The following is a 17,217-nucleotide window of genomic DNA, read 5'->3' as shown; positions in this document are numbered from 1 at the left end:
TAATAATAATAATATTAATAATAATAATAATAATAATAATAATAATAATAATAAAAACTTCTCCTCATTCATCTACTTTCTCCTCAAATGCCAAAAATCTCTCCCATACCCCAAGGCAACCCAAGGCAATACGAAACATGGAGAACATCACACTCTCGATAAAGTTCCGTGCATATTTGACTTGACCCACTTGACCTCACCCCAGTCCATCTCCACCACCTGTGTTGATCTCTGTGCCACATCTCTCTTATCCTCTAATAATCCCTCTGGGAAAAGAGAACAATGTCACATCCTTACATGTTCTTTACAGAGCTGGTCACAAAAACATTTATTGCAATATATTCTATTTGTAGTAGTTGAGAGCATGTACATCAACAAGTGGGTAGACAAGTCCTTGACAGCCTAGCTCATGCATGCCACTATCAGGTGGCTGTAATACGTACAAATGACTGTCCCTTAAAAGTTGCGTGTCCTAAATGGATAGAGGATTCTGGCCGATACTTTTGATCAACCACAGTACAATTTTATAACTTCACAATAATGGCTTTGCTTCCTTTCCGTGCGAGAGCGGTTCCAAAATCATGTCCGCACTACTCATCAACAGACACTCATTCACTTATCAGAAACATTTCAGGGCTCTTAATGATTGTTGCTATGTACAGCATGTACATATTACAGTGGGAAGGAGGAAAAGCCAGCAGACCACCACAGACTGCAAAAAGCAGGCAGTCCCCCCCAGTCCACAAGGCTTATCCTTTTGTAGCAAAGTAACTTCACCAATTGTTCAGGATGGGCAACACTCTCAGAACCATCATTGCCTTTATCCCTGCTGACAGCTGCCAGAAATACCTCCTAGGAGACCTTGAAGAGATGCCAATTGATAAAATGTTGGATCTGAGCGGCAGGCAGCTGAGGCGATTTCCTTTGTGCATCTGCTCTTTCAGGGAGCTGGTCAAGCTGTACTTGAGTGACAACAACCTGAACCATCTACCCTCTGAACTAGAGCAGCTGCAGAACCTTCAGATCCTGGCACTGGATTTCAACAACTTCCAAACTCTGCCGCCTGTGGTGTGCAAGCTGAGGCAACTGTGCATCCTTTACCTGGGCAACAACAAACTGGAGGACCTCCCGATGGAGCTCTGCCACCTGCAGAATCTCAAGACCTTATGGATAGAATCCAACTGGCTGTATCATCTGCCCAAAGTTGTGTGCGAGCTGAGGCAGCTCAAGACACTGCGTGTTGGATCCAACGCACTCTGCTCCCTGCCTGGACAGCTCCAGCATCTGCGGGAGCTTCGGACCATCTGGCTCTCAAGCAACTTCCTGACCGATTTCCCATCGGTGCTGCTGCACATGCCCTTTCTGGAGGTCATTGACATGGACCACAACAACATCCATTACTTCCCCAGCCTCATGCACCTTAGCAGCTTGGTGATCTACGACCGTAACCCCTGTCAAAACGCACCCAAGGTGGCTAAGGGAGTGCATAGGGTCGGGCGGTGGTCTGAAGAGAGCCCTGAGCCAAGGAAGCGATCCGGGATGGGCAGGGACAAAGGAGTTGAGGACATCACTTCCCTTCTCCCCCCTCCTCCTCTTTCCTGCAGACAGTCTAGTTAAGGAGCAACAAACCCTTCCTCAGTTGACACAAGACCACAGTGCTGGCAGCCTGCCACAGATCCCCTTTCAGTCAGGTTGTATCCCAGCAGTGAAAAACTTTGCCTCTGGAGTGGTTTAAAGGGGCTAATGTTGGTTGTTACTGACTATAATCTTGCATACAGTTCTCCATGTATGATTTCACTTGATTTCTACATTATATGTGTATGCATAACTCTGAGGAATTGCAGCAAGGGCATGCGGTGGGTGGGGAGGCAGATGAGGCAGAGCCTCCCCACCGGAGTCCTTTGAAAACCACCACTGTGTGTGAGGTGTGCAAGCACACACAATCCATGCGTACAGTGCATGTGCAACCCTTGCACACCTCACATGCAGCAGCACTTTTCGAAGGACTCCAGTGGGTAGGCTCTGCCTCACCTCCCACCCCACTCACCACACATCCCTGAATTGCAACAAGCAATGCTTGGGTAAGATAAACTTCAAACTGTAGCAAGAATCAGTAGCTGCAATGCTTTCAATACCTGCAAAAGCCTCTCTTCTAAAGAAACTACCTGGAGGAGCAAAAGCACATCTGAAACAAATTGGGGGAGTGCAACTAAATGCAACAGCTGGGCAAACCTGATGCTTTGTTTTCTGCAAAATGAGAACTACAACTGTGACAGCCCTCAAGCAGTCTAGAGGTGTTGATGTAAGTAACGCATTACCTTGAATCTGTTCTGGTTAATACAAAGCTTTGTGCTTGAGTGGCCACAGAATCAAGCCCTATAATTACCAGGGGATACTGAAGACAACATACAGTTCAGCAGCACACCAGTTAACACAGTCCCTTTCCCCAGGGGAAAGGGCTGGGGCAGCTAGCATAAGATCTCTACCATAATTTGCAACACACTCACCAAATTAACATTGCCAAGATTCTTTGGTGAAATCATAACTAAAGTGGTGCAAAGGCAATATTCGTAGGTATGTTGATAACATAGGCTTGTTGTCTTTTAATTCTTCAGCATTAGCCAATCATAAACGTGGCTACAGATGGTAAGATTCATGCACCTTCACAGTAATGTTTCTCATTTTTTTTAATAGGAAGGAATTAAAGCCCCAGGTTACAACTGCAAATATAGCTAGGCTTACGTCAGTGTTCCAAGATATGATCAAAACAAAATGAGGAAAATGTTATTCTAGTTTCTTACGTAGAATTAATGGAATTGTAAATTCTGTGCACCAGAATTAATGGAATTGTAGTTTTCAAGAAGGCACTATATTTGGTATAACCATGTTATGAATCCTCCGGAACCTGGCCAGCAAGTTTTCTCCTTCACCCTTGATCTTCCTGCCTAATTCTTCTCTGCAGTCTTGTCCAAATTTCAGAGGAGTTGCAAAACTTTTCCAGCTGCTGTGATTTTAAATTTTTGTTAATTCGGCAGGTTTTTTTTGTATTATGAGCTACTGACTTCTTGAAAAAGTGGTATAAAATCTTTTTCGTGACAATCTGAGGCATAAAATCAGACGACAGGGAATCAGACAGGGAATTCTACCCCCCCCACAAATGCATTTTAGATTTAAAAAGCTGATTCTTAAGTGTTGCATGATTCAGCTGTCCAAACTCAACTGCTTGTATTTAATATCAAACCATAGCAAGGGGAAGTTGCTTAAACCTTGATTGTGGAAATCATACATCTCCAAACTGGAGACCGCTGTGTGAAGGGAAAGGTGTCCCTGGTGCGACCAGCACGTACTGTTCTGCCAGGGAGCCTTTCTTCTCTGCCCTCGGATCTCCCTCAAACTGCGCTCCAGCCTGCCACGTCTGCCTGGAAATCCAGGTGCAGTGGCTGCTGGGGTGAGGGAACTGGAAGTGGTGGGCCAGAGTACAGTTTGGGGGAGACTGGCAGCAGGGAAGGATGGCTCCCCCATGGAATGGTAAATGGCATTCACATGGGGGAGAGAAAAGGCAGCGTGCTGAATCCAACCTGCAAACTGGAGATCCCTGATCTAAACTATAAATTACAATAAGCAAAAAGTTTATCATTTAACTTTCTAGCTAACATACTTTCTCAAAATCTAGAAAAAAATGGCACTTTTCATTGCACAAAACAAGACTTGAGGTACCACAAATACTAGCAAATATATTGCATTTCGATTTTTGTAGCGTGTAATCAGCTTTGTCACATACATGAGATATAAGCCTAAATTAAATCTTGGAAGAGAAACTGTTCACAATGAGGCTAAAGAAAAAACAGCACACAAGAGATAGCCCTTGATAAAACTGAAGTTAGAGGTGCTCCTGGCCTGAATTTTACTACAAGTTCCAAATATGTACCCATATCTGCTCAGACAATCTATTGTGTGTGTATCCATTCCATCACTTGCAAATAGTGACATTTTCCTCAACAGGACAAGCAGAACAATCTCTGTGTAAGGGAATACCTGTGTATAAATGGCCATGAAAAATGGCAGCATTCAAAAGTTTGTGTGAACATTTCCAGGATATTGTTATCTGAGGCCTTAACACAAAAAGGATGCAACAGTTTTTAGCTATTTGCACTCAAGTCCACTTAAATGACTAGATTATCATTGGTAAGGTTTCAATAGATACTCTTCAGACTTCAGTTACACTCCACACACACACTGCCTTTTCTATAAAACACTAACTCCATGGTACTATACTAAAGAAAATAAAAGGTCAATATAGGCACCTGTAACTTTTATTGCAGAATACTACAAAGGGAATGGTGGGGAAAATGTAGATGTTGTACATTTAAGGACGAATTGGTCTTTTAACACAATATAAGTTAAACCAACAAAAAAATTATCACATGTCAGTGCTGGATATGCCACTCTTTATTCTGTAATCCATTAAAAGCAAAACACTGACTACTTTGCAAACTTCTGGTCCAGAGGTTGTTGCTGACCGTTGAATATCTTAACATGGGTAACGGTCTGGTACTCGTTTTCTAAAAGAAGAGGCAAAGTCAGAATTTAGTATAAACAGATTTCAAAAATTCTCAAAATGACATTGAGCCTATAGTTCAAGTTATGCTCGAGTAATACAGAAGTACTTTTACATATTAGCTAGTAAAGCTAAAAGCCGTCAAACATTCAGGTGATCACCACTTAGAAGACAGACATAGTCTGTCTTTAAAAAGCAATTCTTCTGTTATTTTAAGCTCAATGCATTTTCACAAGAACTGAAAACGTTTTACATTGTTTTACCTTGGAGCTGCTTTAATAATGTCATCGACGCGGAGAATCACTTCTGCTGCTTCAGCAGCACTCAGCAAAACTTGCCGTTTCACTTGAAAGCTTTCAACTACTCCCAGACTTGCCATGTCTCCAACTGCACCCTGCTTCATATCTTCAAGAGAATTTAAAACTATTAGCTTCCTGCTGTGCAAGCCATATCAGCAAGCAAGCAATTTCCAGAATAATTTGCTTTCGCCATCTGGACCCTTTAAAATGAGCTCTCTTATTATTCAAGCTCTACCTAGTGTATGTATTCTGGTAAATATGGGGCTCTATATCTGTGAATCCTGTTTCCGCGGTTTCACTTATCTGTAGATCAGAGATCCACACGCCCCCCTGTGCACCCTTCAGAGATGAGGGGAGCTCTGCAGGGGCATGCCTGTACGTAGGAAGAATAAGAACTGCTGCATAGTTTACATACTATTTTAAATTTGCTTTAACAAACTGTATAACTTGCTCAAAGCTTCAATGAAATTCAAACTTACCAATGCAAAATTAATTTCATATAATTTTCATTGTTACCCCTGAACAGCACCCCATGGATCACTAGCAGTTTTAAAAAACACAGCAAGTCACAATCCTAGGCATGACTACTCAAAAGTAAACCCCACTGAGTCAACGGAACTTACTCCCAGGTTAAGTGCGCATAGGATCGCAGCCTAAATCTCTCCACAAAAATTCTACATAAAGACACTCACCAAGTCCGTAGGTAGTTTTCCCTTCAACATGAGCAGCTCGAAGCTGGGCAACCAGATCTGCGCTGTCATAACCAGCATTATCAGCTATGATGGTTGGGAGCTAGTAAAATGAGGTTGTTATACATTAGTTCTGAACAAAGCTTCCAAACTACTTGGTCAGTCCCATTCTCCCCTCTCTCCCCCCCCCAACAACACACACACATATTGCAGCTTAGCAGCTACTGGAGATATCACTGACCTACTCTATTTAAAGGTTAAGAAAGTTTAAAGGAGGACAGTAATAGAAATTTTAAAAGTAATAGTAATTTTAATTGGTGGAGACAAGACAAAGTCTGGTTATTTTTGAAGCTATTTTGGTTCCGGCATGTGAACTGTTGGAAGTAATGAAAAAAAGTAAGAACAATATTTTCTTCTAAGATGACTGGCAGATATTGATTCAATGAGTCACTTCTCTAGATACATATACTGCAGTTCTGGTAATATGAAAAATCTAATCAAGTAAAGGACTAACATTAAGCTTACCACTCTTAAGGCTTTAGCAAAAGACTCCATTGCAACTGATTCTTTGCCTGGTGTTCTGTTTGCAAGCTCTGTAACAGCATTAGCCATCAGCATCTCTGAACATCCTGTAAGTTAGAGGAGTCCAGATATTTTACATCAATCTCAGCAAGTATTAAAGATAATCCCTGCATCAGTGAAAAGTGTGAAAATAAAAAGCTTGACTATTCACCTCCACCGTAGACAGTTCTCGTATCTTTTACAGTCTGAGCAAGAACACAGAGAGCATCATGCAAAGACCTTTCTGCCTCGTCTATGATCTGCTGTGTTGCACCACGCAGAACTATGGTGCATGCTTCACCTAGAAAGTTACAAAATCGCAAAGAAAAACATTCAAAATATTTGAAATTAAAACAAATGCAGTTCAGAAATTTCAGTCTTCCACTAACTGAGCTACCAAGACCTGTCAAATATTACTTTTACACATGGGTTGGTGTTCTTCCCAACTGGCTCACATACTGCATTGGTAGTATCTGAAATTCTACACCACGTGGGTCTACAGCATCTACAGCATCTCAGGATCCCACCCTTCCATCAGAGCTACTGATGCTTGTATGGAGAAATACCCATGATGGGAGAGGTTGAAATTAATGAAATGCAGCTAATGAGGTTCAGCAACAGCCAGGTCACAAAAGCACCTTCTGAACAAAGCTTAAACAAAAACGGGGAGATTTGTACTTACCGTGAATCCCCCTTCTCAGTGGTCTCCATGGAGATCCCACTGGAGAACATATGGATATCCTTAATTTTTAACCTAACATTAGCACTTGATATTTACAAGGTTAGGCAGTCATCAAGAATTCAACATAATCCTCTGGACTGGACAATATCTGTTTGGTTGCCTATCAGATGTACACTGTAAATGGCAATACCGTACCATCATTTATAGTACAGGTTGGGAACCCCTTATCCAGAATTCCAAAATATTCCAAATATTCCAAAATACAGAACATTTTTGAGCACCACCTTTTTTTTTTAACTTTTTTGCATAAAAAAAAAAAATCACGAACTGTTTCATGCAAACAATGTTTCATGTGCAAAATTATTGTATAAAATTACCGTAAGGCCATGTGTATAAGGGGTATATGAAACAAACGAATTCTGTGTTTATACTTGGGCCCCAACCCCAAGTATTGGGGTATTATGTATTACCCCACATTATGTATATAATTAATGTAATTATGTATTACATAATGTATAGGTACATTATTATGTACATAATACATAATATTATGTATATTATGTATATGTATTATGTATATATATTGTTATGTATATGTATATATAAGTATTACATTATGTACATGTAAGTATTATGTATTATTACGCATATGTATATTATATGTATATTATTATGTATATGTAAGTATTCCAAAATGCATTCCAATATCCAAAAAACTTCTGGTCCCAAACACTTTGATAAGGATGCCCAACCTATACTTCCAAATTAAGCCTCAAAAGATGACAGGTATGAATCCATTTCCAACAGTATACCAAAGTGACAAACTAGAGCTACAACTAGAGCTACATAGATATTTTACTTCAATATGATGTACTAATTACTGAATGCTGTCATTATTGCCGATGGTAATAAAACCCAACACTGTGTTGTATCCTAGGTTAGGGACTCTCCCACTGAAATTAACAGAATTTACATCCTAAGCATGTCTACTCAGAAGCAAGCCCCACTGAGTAAAATCACTCCTGTGAAACGCTACACATCTGTCAAGAGTTCTAAATGATAACAAAACCTACCCATGGCCACTCCAGAGAAATGAATAAGTTTATCTTCACCAATCATGACTTCTTCGATAAGCTTACAGCTTCCTAGCTTGACTAGCTCCGGGTGATCAAACGTTGAAGCAATTTCACCACCTGAGAATACAAGCTCATGTTAATCTTGCTAATTAGTATGAGACAGTTTTTGAAATTAGCTTTTTTATAGCACTTGGAAGTTGAACTTCCTAAAACTGCAACATGCTCTACTACCAGCACGAACAAATGTCTTTTCATACATTAGTTTCTCTCGATTAGAAAGAGAAATTTACACAATGAAACATGACAGTTACGGCTGGCACAGTGTTTTGAGTGTGTGAAGCACTTCACACACATTATCTAGATGTTGTACTTACAACAACCCTGCAAAATAAATATTATCCCCATATTGCAGATGGGGCTGAGGAGAAATGGCTTGCTAAGGTGAGTTCATGGCTGAGGCGAGACTCAAACAAAAGCCCTGACTTGCAGTCTCTTAGGCTGCTGTTGCTGTGCTATCCTTCATTTTCCAGTGTAAACTGAAGATAGCACTCTCTGCTTTCAAGAAAAAAATATTGTAGCCAACATGCACTGAAAATATTTGGAACTGTCCCAATAATGACTAAGTAGTCCATTATCAGCCAAATTCAAGGTACACAGAGGTTTGGGGATTATTGTATTGGGATTATGGAAACAGATGGTGCCACTCAGTGTGGACTCTGCTGTTCTCATTGTGCCCTTGGCTTAGAACAGGTGTGTGTTGGTGTTTTTTTTCTTCCTTTCCTCGCAGGTATGTTGCTTTGATGATGGTTACACTGTAAGGCTGACCAAAAGCCCAAGCGCCCAATCCAATCCAACTTTCCAGCACTGATGCAGCCACGATGCAGCCCCGAGGTAAAGGAACAAATGTTCTCTTACCTTGAGAAAGCCTCCCTGACTGCCATCCCTGCCCTTCCCACAGGATGCAGGATGTAGTCATGTACTACTTCAGTTTACTGCTAAAACCCTGAATACAGTTTAGGGACTCCATGGTGTTCCTGCTGATACACCTCTGGGAGTTGGACATTGTCAGCTACTACAATAAAGTCATTTGTTCGCTTTTGAAACTACTCCCTCAACTTAGCCTGAAAGTCACTGAAAATACAATCTGAGCTCTAACCCCACTTTCAGCCATGCACGAGAATAGAATAATTTTACACTGTACACTGTACCTGTAACAAGAGCCAGACGTTCCACTCCAGCAAAATCAGCATGTTCAATGGCCATAACACCAGCAGCAGCAAACATCTGTTCTGGGTAGTTATAGATCAATTGCCTGCAATTTAGAAAATACACTTATTCTGCCTTTATAGTACTTCAATGCACACACAAAGAGGGTACTTAATATTCAGAGTGCTGTGGGACTGACAAATAGAGCGATCCCCTACAAGAATATCAAATCACTGGGGTGTAACAAAAAATCAGCACAAAGACATTTCATCACATGCCAGCTAAAATAACAGGCTCCCTCTCTAAAATTATGCGTGACTCACAGCCTGATCTCCTGCCCAGGCAATGTACATGTGCACGTTGCAGCGGCCGGGAGAAGCCGGCCAAGTAGATCCAAGTAGACCCATAGGGGCTGTAGGGGAAGTACACTGGATAAGGGTTTTTCAGGACCCTAACCACAGTAGATAATAACTGACTGCATTTTACAGTAACACATACCTGTTGATAAAGCAATTTATTCCATGCTTCAGAATACGCTCAACCTTTTCCTTCATTTTCTCTTTTTCTGCTTGTTCAATTTCTGCTACCTTTGCAGTAGAATCTACTCTTACACGGGAGCCAAATATCTAAATTGATAAAGACAGCAACTGTCATTCATAAATTTAAACTGTTTTGATTGCTTTAAAAAGATTTGCCCCACAAAATAACCTACCTTAATTTTATCAGTATCCATGCCAGTATTTGCAATAAGTATCTTTGCATTTTCAATTCTTTTTGGCTGGTTGACTCCAATTTTTTTATCCAACAGAAAACCTAAAGTGGAAGAGAAGAACCAAGCTTGTGTACAGCATTAGAAGGAGCATTAGAAGGTGCAGACTTAATAGCAAAGTACAAAATTTATTTTGCAACAACATAAACTATTATTTGGGTGACAGAAACAAAATGGGAAGAAAAACTGTTTTCTATCCCACTGCCTAGAATAAAAGTAGTTTTAAAACTCAAATACTTATGACAACTATATCTAGAGGTGGTTGTTTCCGGATTAGAAAGATAGGATTACAACCCAAGTCTCATTGAATACAGGCTTACTTCTGAGTAAAATAAATAACACCATTTTCAAACACCTCTATTTATATACCATCTTTTCAATTGTATTGGAACTCAAGGGGGCATACATGGGTTCCCAAGTGGTCATCTATTCAGGCTCTGATCAGACCTAGATCTGCTTCACATAATGACCTGCATAATGGGATTTGACTTGAGAACATTAACCTACAAATAGGCTAAGTCAAAGTAATGTATTCAAAGAACAAGTTCTGAGCAATTATTTGGACTTTAAAGCTCCTTAAATAATGACAATTTGAGGCTAGCTCAGAATTAAGGGCAAGTTGAAGTTAGTTCAGATGCTCAATTCACAACAGCCTTCAAGTACAATAATCAAAGTATCTTTTAATCAAAATGAGCTATGGAATCTGCTGACCAATGATGCAAACCAGAACCACTCAGGAAGAGCTGCAATGATGACCATCACTCCAGGGACCACACTTTGGGTGCAAAGTATTATTGGGGGTGGTGGGGGGGAGAGACTTGCCTTTAAAAATTGCTAAAGCTAAAAGAGCCCTCACTGTTTCCTTCCAGTAACTAACATGCTTGTGTAGTGACAACCTTGCTATTTTACCACCACACTAAGCAATGAAAGATTTCCTGCAAAACAAATCGTGGCTCTCACACACAGTTCAATGAAATGGCTGTCAATAAGGGAAATGGTACCTTCATCCAAATAAGAGTCTATCAGACTACCACCGAGTTTCTTGATAACATGAATAGCTTCCAGGTTACCAGATCCCTTCAGCCTCAGGACAGCATCCACTGCAAGTTTAGCAAAGTATTCTCTATGATGAGTAAGTAGTTTTGAAGAGAGAGTTGTTTCGGCAATTTTCATTAAGTCAGCACGAAACTGGGTTTCATCTTCCCTGAAAAGCAGAAACAGTGAACATAAAATGCAGTTACTATTCATTCAAAAAGTGAGGCCCTGATTCACTGAGCCACACAGCAAGTTCTGTATATAATAGCAGGCTTTCTAAGTCTCCACTCTTTAGAACAGCAGCCACCAGTAGCAAGAACTTACCCACGATTGTATTAGCCTGTAGCACAGTACAATATGTTAGAAACATGTGAAAAAGCCCAAAATACATATATGAGCCCTCAGGCATGTTTAATGGTGCTTGTTACACTGGGCTGTATTCTGAGTAGCAAGGGCTCAATAGCATCCATGCTGCCCATCATGCCTGGCCCCTCCTTAGCAGGGCAATTCTCCAGTCCCCCTCCCCCTTAAAAATACAGCTCCTGAGAATTGGATTGCAGTGCTGGGACGCAGACTGCAGAACAAGGGGGATATTCCTGATAACTGTGCAGAGGTTGCACATTTGTATTATATGGCTTTTAAAGATATTGTGTATTTTTCCACAAAAAGACCACAGAGCAGGTTACACAGCAAAAGCACTGAGAAAATGGTTGCCTATCTAAAAAGCTACAAGAGAGACACCAGCAAAAAGGTACTAGCAGAGACACTATGCTGGGATGAAAAGAGATTCCTCTCTCTCTACTAGAAAACACTTTAAAAGTCTCTCATTCCCAAGTGGCATTAACTCCTAGTATCATGCACTTAGTATTAACAGGGAAACAAACATTACTACCAAGGCAAGAACTAACCCATGATCCACAGCAGATTTCACCAGGGCTTCTCTTGCTGCTTTTGTGGCTTCTCTCCAACCTGCAATGATGATTTGAGGATGGATCTTCCTTGCAATTAATAACTCTGCCTCCTATTTAAAAACACACACACAAATGCAGTTTATCTTAACGAGCACCTGAAATTAAATACCTATAGCTTGTTCTTCAGTGAGCACATGCTACTTCAGGATGTATTTCATTTTTTGTCAGACACATTCTAATTGCTTCAATGGCTAAAACAGTAGCCTATGGATTCAGAGTTGTCCCTGAAAATGATGTGGAAGTTTTGACTATCTACAAAACTTGTTTCTGGTACATCTATGTTCATTTACAATATAAATTAAAAAATGAATTTACAATTTACATTTCAATGGAACTTATTAACTTATCATACATTTTTATGGAGCTGTTTTATTTCAAATTACACAGTGCCAAACTAAAAACCTAGACACAATTAGGCTAGTTTAGATTAAAATATCAGATCAGAGGATTAAAACATATCAACATGCTGAGATATTTTTACGTTAGTAAGATAAACAATGCATAGATCCTACAATGTTTTAGGATCTATACATTTGTTTTAATTATTTTTGTTTTTTTATTTTTAATGTTTATTTGTATTTTACTCTGTTTATATTTTAAATTTGATTGTTAGTCGTCTTGGGTGCCTCCCTGGGGCATTTGGTGGGCCGCTGTGAGATACAGGAAACTGGACTAGATGGGCCTATGGCCTGATCCAGTGGGGCTGTTTTTATGTTCTTAAAGGCGGAATACAAATCTAATAAATAAACAAATAAAACAAATGTAAATATCAACGTTTTATTACCCTTAGCAATTCAGCTGCAAGAACAGTTACTGAAGTAGTTCCATCTCCAACTTCATCATCTTGAACCTTTGACATATCTGTAAGAACATTAACATTATCAGTTTTATTACTGAAATATCAAATATTACTCCAGTAAAGTGGAGACCTGGTACAGGTGCTACAAATAAAAAGCTTTAGCCACATTGTGTACATGCTCATGGGACTAAGAGGTTGCACGTGTTCTGCTTCTACTCAAATAGGTCCTTACTCCACTACCTCTGTCGACTAGCAAGAGCAGAATTAAGAAAAGCATCGGTTGCACATCCAGCTTTTCTTGACATAATTTTGACTGCTCCTGTGCAGAGAGGCAGCAGGATATAATGGATACAGGGTCAATCTTGGATCAGGGAGATGTACTGCATTTTTCAAAGAAAACAGAAAAGCAACAGCCTTATACATCAAAATCATTAGAATACATTTAGTCAGACGTACCAACCAAAACCTTGGCTGCAGGGTTGTCGACTCCAATAGCTTTTAAGATGGTTGCCCCATCATTGGTTATTGTCACTGTGCCCTCTCTTCCGCTACTCAGAAGAATCTTGTCCTGTCAGATCCAAATTTCACAATATTAGCTATTTTACTCCCAGTGATAACAGAGACAAGCACAATGTAGTTCTGGACGTACAAATATCTTACCATTCCTTTAGGCCCCAAGGTGCTTTTAACCAAGTCTCCAATGGCAATAGCCCCAACAAAAGATGACTAGAATTAAAAAAGAAAAAGAAAATTCACACACAGAACAGGGGCTCAAGCTTTCATATTTCTCACATGAAGCATAAAATTCCTGTCAATTCAAATTACACTTACCAGTCGGGCTGTCTCTGCTTTCTCTTCATCGGCACCAGCCTTGAAAATGTTCACGGGAGCTAAGGACAAGGACGCCTGAAATAACAGCAGTCGTGGTAATTTTTCACACATAGCAAATACATTGTTTCTGAAAACAGAGTCTAGCAGTACCATAAAGACTAACTAATCTGTTTCAGCAGAAATTCTCACGGGTTGCTGTTCAGGGCAACAAACTCATGAAGTGAATCTCAGTTAATATTTCAAGTACTTCAAAGTAGCAGATTTGTGCTTTTTCTATCCTCTCAGTTTCACAGACGGACTTCTAAACAGGCAACACTTATTAGGGTTCGGGCCAGACAATTAAACCCTATTCTAACTTCAAAGTTCTACCAACCATTTGCTAGTCAAGTTGTTTTTGAACCACTTATGTCTTTATAAGAGCTGTGTCACTGTGTTTTAACCCCCTGCCCCCAAGCTCATGAGTGAGACTACAGAGAATACTATTATATAATGGAGGCAAAGCATCTCCCCATCAGCAGGATTTTCAACTGTGTTTTCAGCTTGGTGCCTCCCAAACCTATGCTAGACAAGGAAGGAAAGAAAGGATAACACAAGGGTTACGCAATGGATAGGATAACACAATGGAACTGGAAAAGGGGCAGAAGAGAGGGACCAAAATGATGACTGGGCTGGGGCACCTCCCTTGCAAGGAAAGGTTACAGCATTTGGGGCTCTTAGGGGAGACATGATTGAGACATGCACAATCATGCAGGGGGTGGACAGAGGGATGCTCTCTTCCCTCTCACACAGCACCAGAACCAGGAGGAAGCCACTAACACTGAGTGTTGGGAGAAACAAGTTCTTCTGAGTAGACCTGCATAGGAGCTCTGAGGCTGCAGTGCTATCCACACTTTCCTGGGAGTAAGCTGCATTGATTCTAATGGGCTTACTTCTGAGGAGGCCTGCACAGGAAGGGGGTCTGAGGCTCCAAAAGAAAAGCCCTGCTGGATCAGGCCAGGGGCCCACCTAGACCAGCTTCCTGCGTGGCCCACCAGATGTCCCAGGGGGCACACAAGACAGCAAGAGACCTGCATCTGGCATTCTAAGGTAGCCCGCTTCTGAAATCTAGGCCAGATGCCATCGCCACATCCTGTGGCAAGGAGTTCCACAGACCAGCACCTCTGGCCACTCTATCCAGCCATCCTCTCTGCACTTACCTGGGAGTAAGCCCTGCTGACTGTAATGGGGCTTACTTCTGAGTAGACATGCTTAAGTGGGGCTCTGAGGCTGCCGCCCTGTCCCCACTTTCCTGGGAGGAAGCCCCACTGACTAGAATGGGACCTCTTCTGAGTAGACCCGCATAGGATGGGCTCTGAGGCTGCAGTCCTCCCCACACTTTCCTGGGAGGAAGCCCCATTGACTAACATGGGGCTTACTTCTGAGTAGACATGCATGGGAAGGGGAATGGGACACGCGCGCGCGCGCGCGCCCGCCCCGCCCCGCCCGAGGACACTGGGGGGCGCCGCAAGGCCCATAACGGCCGCCTGAGAGACTGCTGGAACCTTCCAGGCCGCGCCCTCCCGGCCGCCAGGCGCCCCCCGCCCCGCAGGCGGCGGCACGAAGCCCTCCCGGGGGACCCACCATGGCGACGACGCTCTCGGGGCCTCTCGCTCGGGTCTCTCCGGCCGCCTCGTGCCTGCCGCGCTCTTGAGCCGCGGAGACCAAGGCCGGAAATGGCCCTCCGTCACCGGAAACGGGCCTTCGCCGCGAGGGGTGGGTGGCATGCCGGGAGATGTAGTCCCTCCGTCTGCGTCGCTTCCCCGCTGGTGTCACTGCAATACGACGGGTGGCCGCTAGAGAGCGCCGGTTGACAGCAGCGGCTTCTTGGGGACCGCTTCAGCCACCCAGAGGATGCTCCGGGCCCTGCAGGGCTGGAAGGAGGCGCAGGACTGCCTTGAGCCTTGGAAGGCTGGTGGCTGCAGCCCTCCACCAGCCATGGCACTGCTTCCCCCACTGAGGTCAGGACCCACTGGTGGGTCACGGCCTGACTTTTGGTGGGTCGCCAAAGGCTCATGGAAAGGTCAGACAACTAGTGGCCTTCAGGCCTGAAGTTGCTCCAAAAATCAGATAGCAGCCGGTGACCATGACAAGAGCTCGGCTCCCGCAGCACGCAAGGCAGCTGCTCACTGCTTCACAAGGAACTGAGCTGCTGCAGTGTGCAAAATTGTGTCAACATTTGGAGATAAATGGCTGAGGGTTTTTTTTTCTGGTTATTACTGCTTGTAAATAAATAAATAATTTCTTTCTATAGCTCCTTTTATTTAAAGTCTTTTAAATCTAGACAGATCCTGACAGAACAGCCATTTTCAACCACTGCGCCATGGCACATTGGTCCACAGGTGTGCCACGGGAGTTTGGGGGAGGGTCATTTGTTAGTTGGGCCATTGGGGGATGTGAGCCCCCTGCTGGCAGTACAGTGTGCTCTGACAAACGTCCAAAAACTGATGGTGTACCTTGACAATGTTAACACCTTGTCAGTGCACCGTGAGATGGAAAAGGTTGAAAATTGCTGCGATAGACTGTCATTGGGTCTTGGTACCAAAAAGTTTGAGAACAAGATCTGTTGTTTTGTTTAATTAAAACGCTAGTCCCTCATTAATTGGGCAGATTTTTTAAAAATTTTTGCTAATGCAACTACTTACCAATCCAAGAGGTGAGTGGTGCCAAAAGACATTTCTCCTCCCTCACGCACACAGGAAGATATGTCTCTTCTTGAGATGGTGACCACTGAGACACATGAATGGGCACATCACCTAAAAACATAGAAAAAGTTTTAGTACATAAGACCAAAGATCTACCTACTCCCAACAACCATTTGCTCCAAGTGGGCACATTTTCCCACCCATCCTCTCCATAACTATTGTTTTAGAGCCCAATTATATCCCAGCAATGGTGCAGCCACAATGCAGCCTTGAGGTAAGGGAACTAATGCTTCCATAACTTGAGGAGGCCTCTGTGACTGCCCCACCGCCACAGGATGCAGTGCACATCTCATTGGCATGACTGCCCCGGCACTGGAAAATTGGAAGGGATTGGGCCCTTAGGCAGTAGCATAGCTAGAGGAGGTGTAAAGCACTGTACCTGAATGCACCATGCAAGCAGCCCCTCCCTCTCCGAGCCATTCAGGGCTGCTAGAACAAAACAGAAGCAAATGCCGCCTTTTTACTGTAGCAGCCCAGAATGGTTCAGAAGGGGAAGGGCCATTAGCACGGCAAGATGAGGGGCCTGCAAAATTTAGTGCTTGCACCTCCTCTAGCTATGCCACTGGTTTTAGGTCATGCACAATGGTTGGCAACCTTCAGTCTCAAAAGACTATGGTATAAGCCTACAGCACCCGGTATTCCCAGGCGGTCTCCCATCCAAGTACTAACCAGGCCTGACCCTGCTTAGCTTCCGAGATCAGATGAGATCAGGCATGTGCAGGGTCATGCACAATATGCTGATTTAATCAGTTACTTAATCAAAACTCAACCAACCAAGGCTGCAATCCTATGTACATTTTTGTGAGAGCAAGGTTCACTGAAGAGAACAGGACTACTAGATCAATACCGTATACGTAAGGCTGCACTGTCAAATTTATCAAATTACAGGACTTTAGCTCAACTCACAGGAAAAACAGGTTTCTTATTTTCAGCAAGGGTACTATATAAGCAAAATATGAAGGGCCAAATAAAACATTGGTTCTATACAAAGCTTGAAGTT

The 17,217-nt window shown here is 42.5% G+C and overlaps 2 protein-coding genes and 1 pseudogene across 3 annotated transcripts; 1 reads left to right on the top strand and 2 right to left on the bottom strand.

The window, feature by feature from the left end:
- The first annotated feature begins 691 nt into the window (after positions 1-691).
- LRRC10 (leucine rich repeat containing 10) lies at positions 692-6,289 on the top strand. The gene has a single exon (XM_066633894.1). It carries the CDS (start codon positions 790-792, stop codon positions 1,615-1,617), a length of 828 nt encoding a protein of 275 aa, XP_066489991.1. The 5' UTR covers positions 692-789; the 3' UTR covers positions 1,618-6,289.
- On the bottom strand, positions 4,296-15,209 carry CCT2 (chaperonin containing TCP1 subunit 2). Of its 2 annotated transcripts, none has more exons than XM_066633893.1 (16): positions 15,097-15,209; positions 13,477-13,551; positions 13,306-13,371; positions 13,102-13,213; positions 12,631-12,707; positions 11,784-11,896; positions 10,842-11,044; positions 9,784-9,884; positions 9,570-9,697; positions 9,074-9,177; positions 7,863-7,982; positions 6,280-6,408; positions 6,072-6,175; positions 5,550-5,649; positions 4,822-4,963; positions 4,296-4,562 (listed from the first exon to the last, which is right to left on the bottom strand). In XM_066633893.1, exons 1-16 carry the CDS (start codon positions 15,097-15,099, stop codon positions 4,532-4,534), a joined length of 1,608 nt encoding a protein of 535 aa, XP_066489990.1. In that variant the 5' UTR covers positions 15,100-15,209; the 3' UTR covers positions 4,296-4,531. The 2 variants fall into 2 exon arrangements, with proteins under 2 accessions (XP_066489990.1, XP_066489989.1); XM_066633892.1 differs by lacking the exon at positions 15,097-15,209 and adding an exon at positions 14,673-15,005.
- A 1,628-nt stretch (positions 15,210-16,837) lies between these two features.
- On the bottom strand, positions 16,838-16,955 carry LOC136657838 (5S ribosomal RNA; annotated as a pseudogene).
- Between the last annotated feature and the right edge of the window lie 262 nt (positions 16,956-17,217).

The sequence above is a fragment of the Tiliqua scincoides genome, chromosome 7 (assembly GCF_035046505.1).
Source record: "Tiliqua scincoides isolate rTilSci1 chromosome 7, rTilSci1.hap2, whole genome shotgun sequence".
Classification (NCBI taxonomy): Eukaryota; Metazoa; Chordata; class Lepidosauria; order Squamata; family Scincidae; genus Tiliqua; species Tiliqua scincoides.
This window is presented reverse-complemented; position numbering and strand designations above follow the sequence as displayed.

Excerpts from the sequence above, each read along its gene's own strand:
- LRRC10 (XM_066633894.1), top strand. The coding sequence starts at position 790 with ATGGGCAACACTCTCAGAACCATCATTGCCTTTATCCCTGCTGACAGC.
- CCT2 (XM_066633892.1), bottom strand. The coding sequence starts at position 14,990 with ATGGGCCTTGCGGCGCCCCCCAGTGTCCTCGGGCGGGGCGGGGCGGGC. Across the intron at positions 13,214-13,305 it reads CCTTGGGGCCTAAAGGAATG|GACAAGATTCTTCTGAGTAG; the intron begins GTAAGATATTTG and ends TGGATCTGACAG. Across the intron at positions 9,698-9,783 it reads TGGATACTGATAAAATTAAG|ATATTTGGCTCCCGTGTAAG; the intron begins GTAGGTTATTTT and ends TTATCAATTTAG.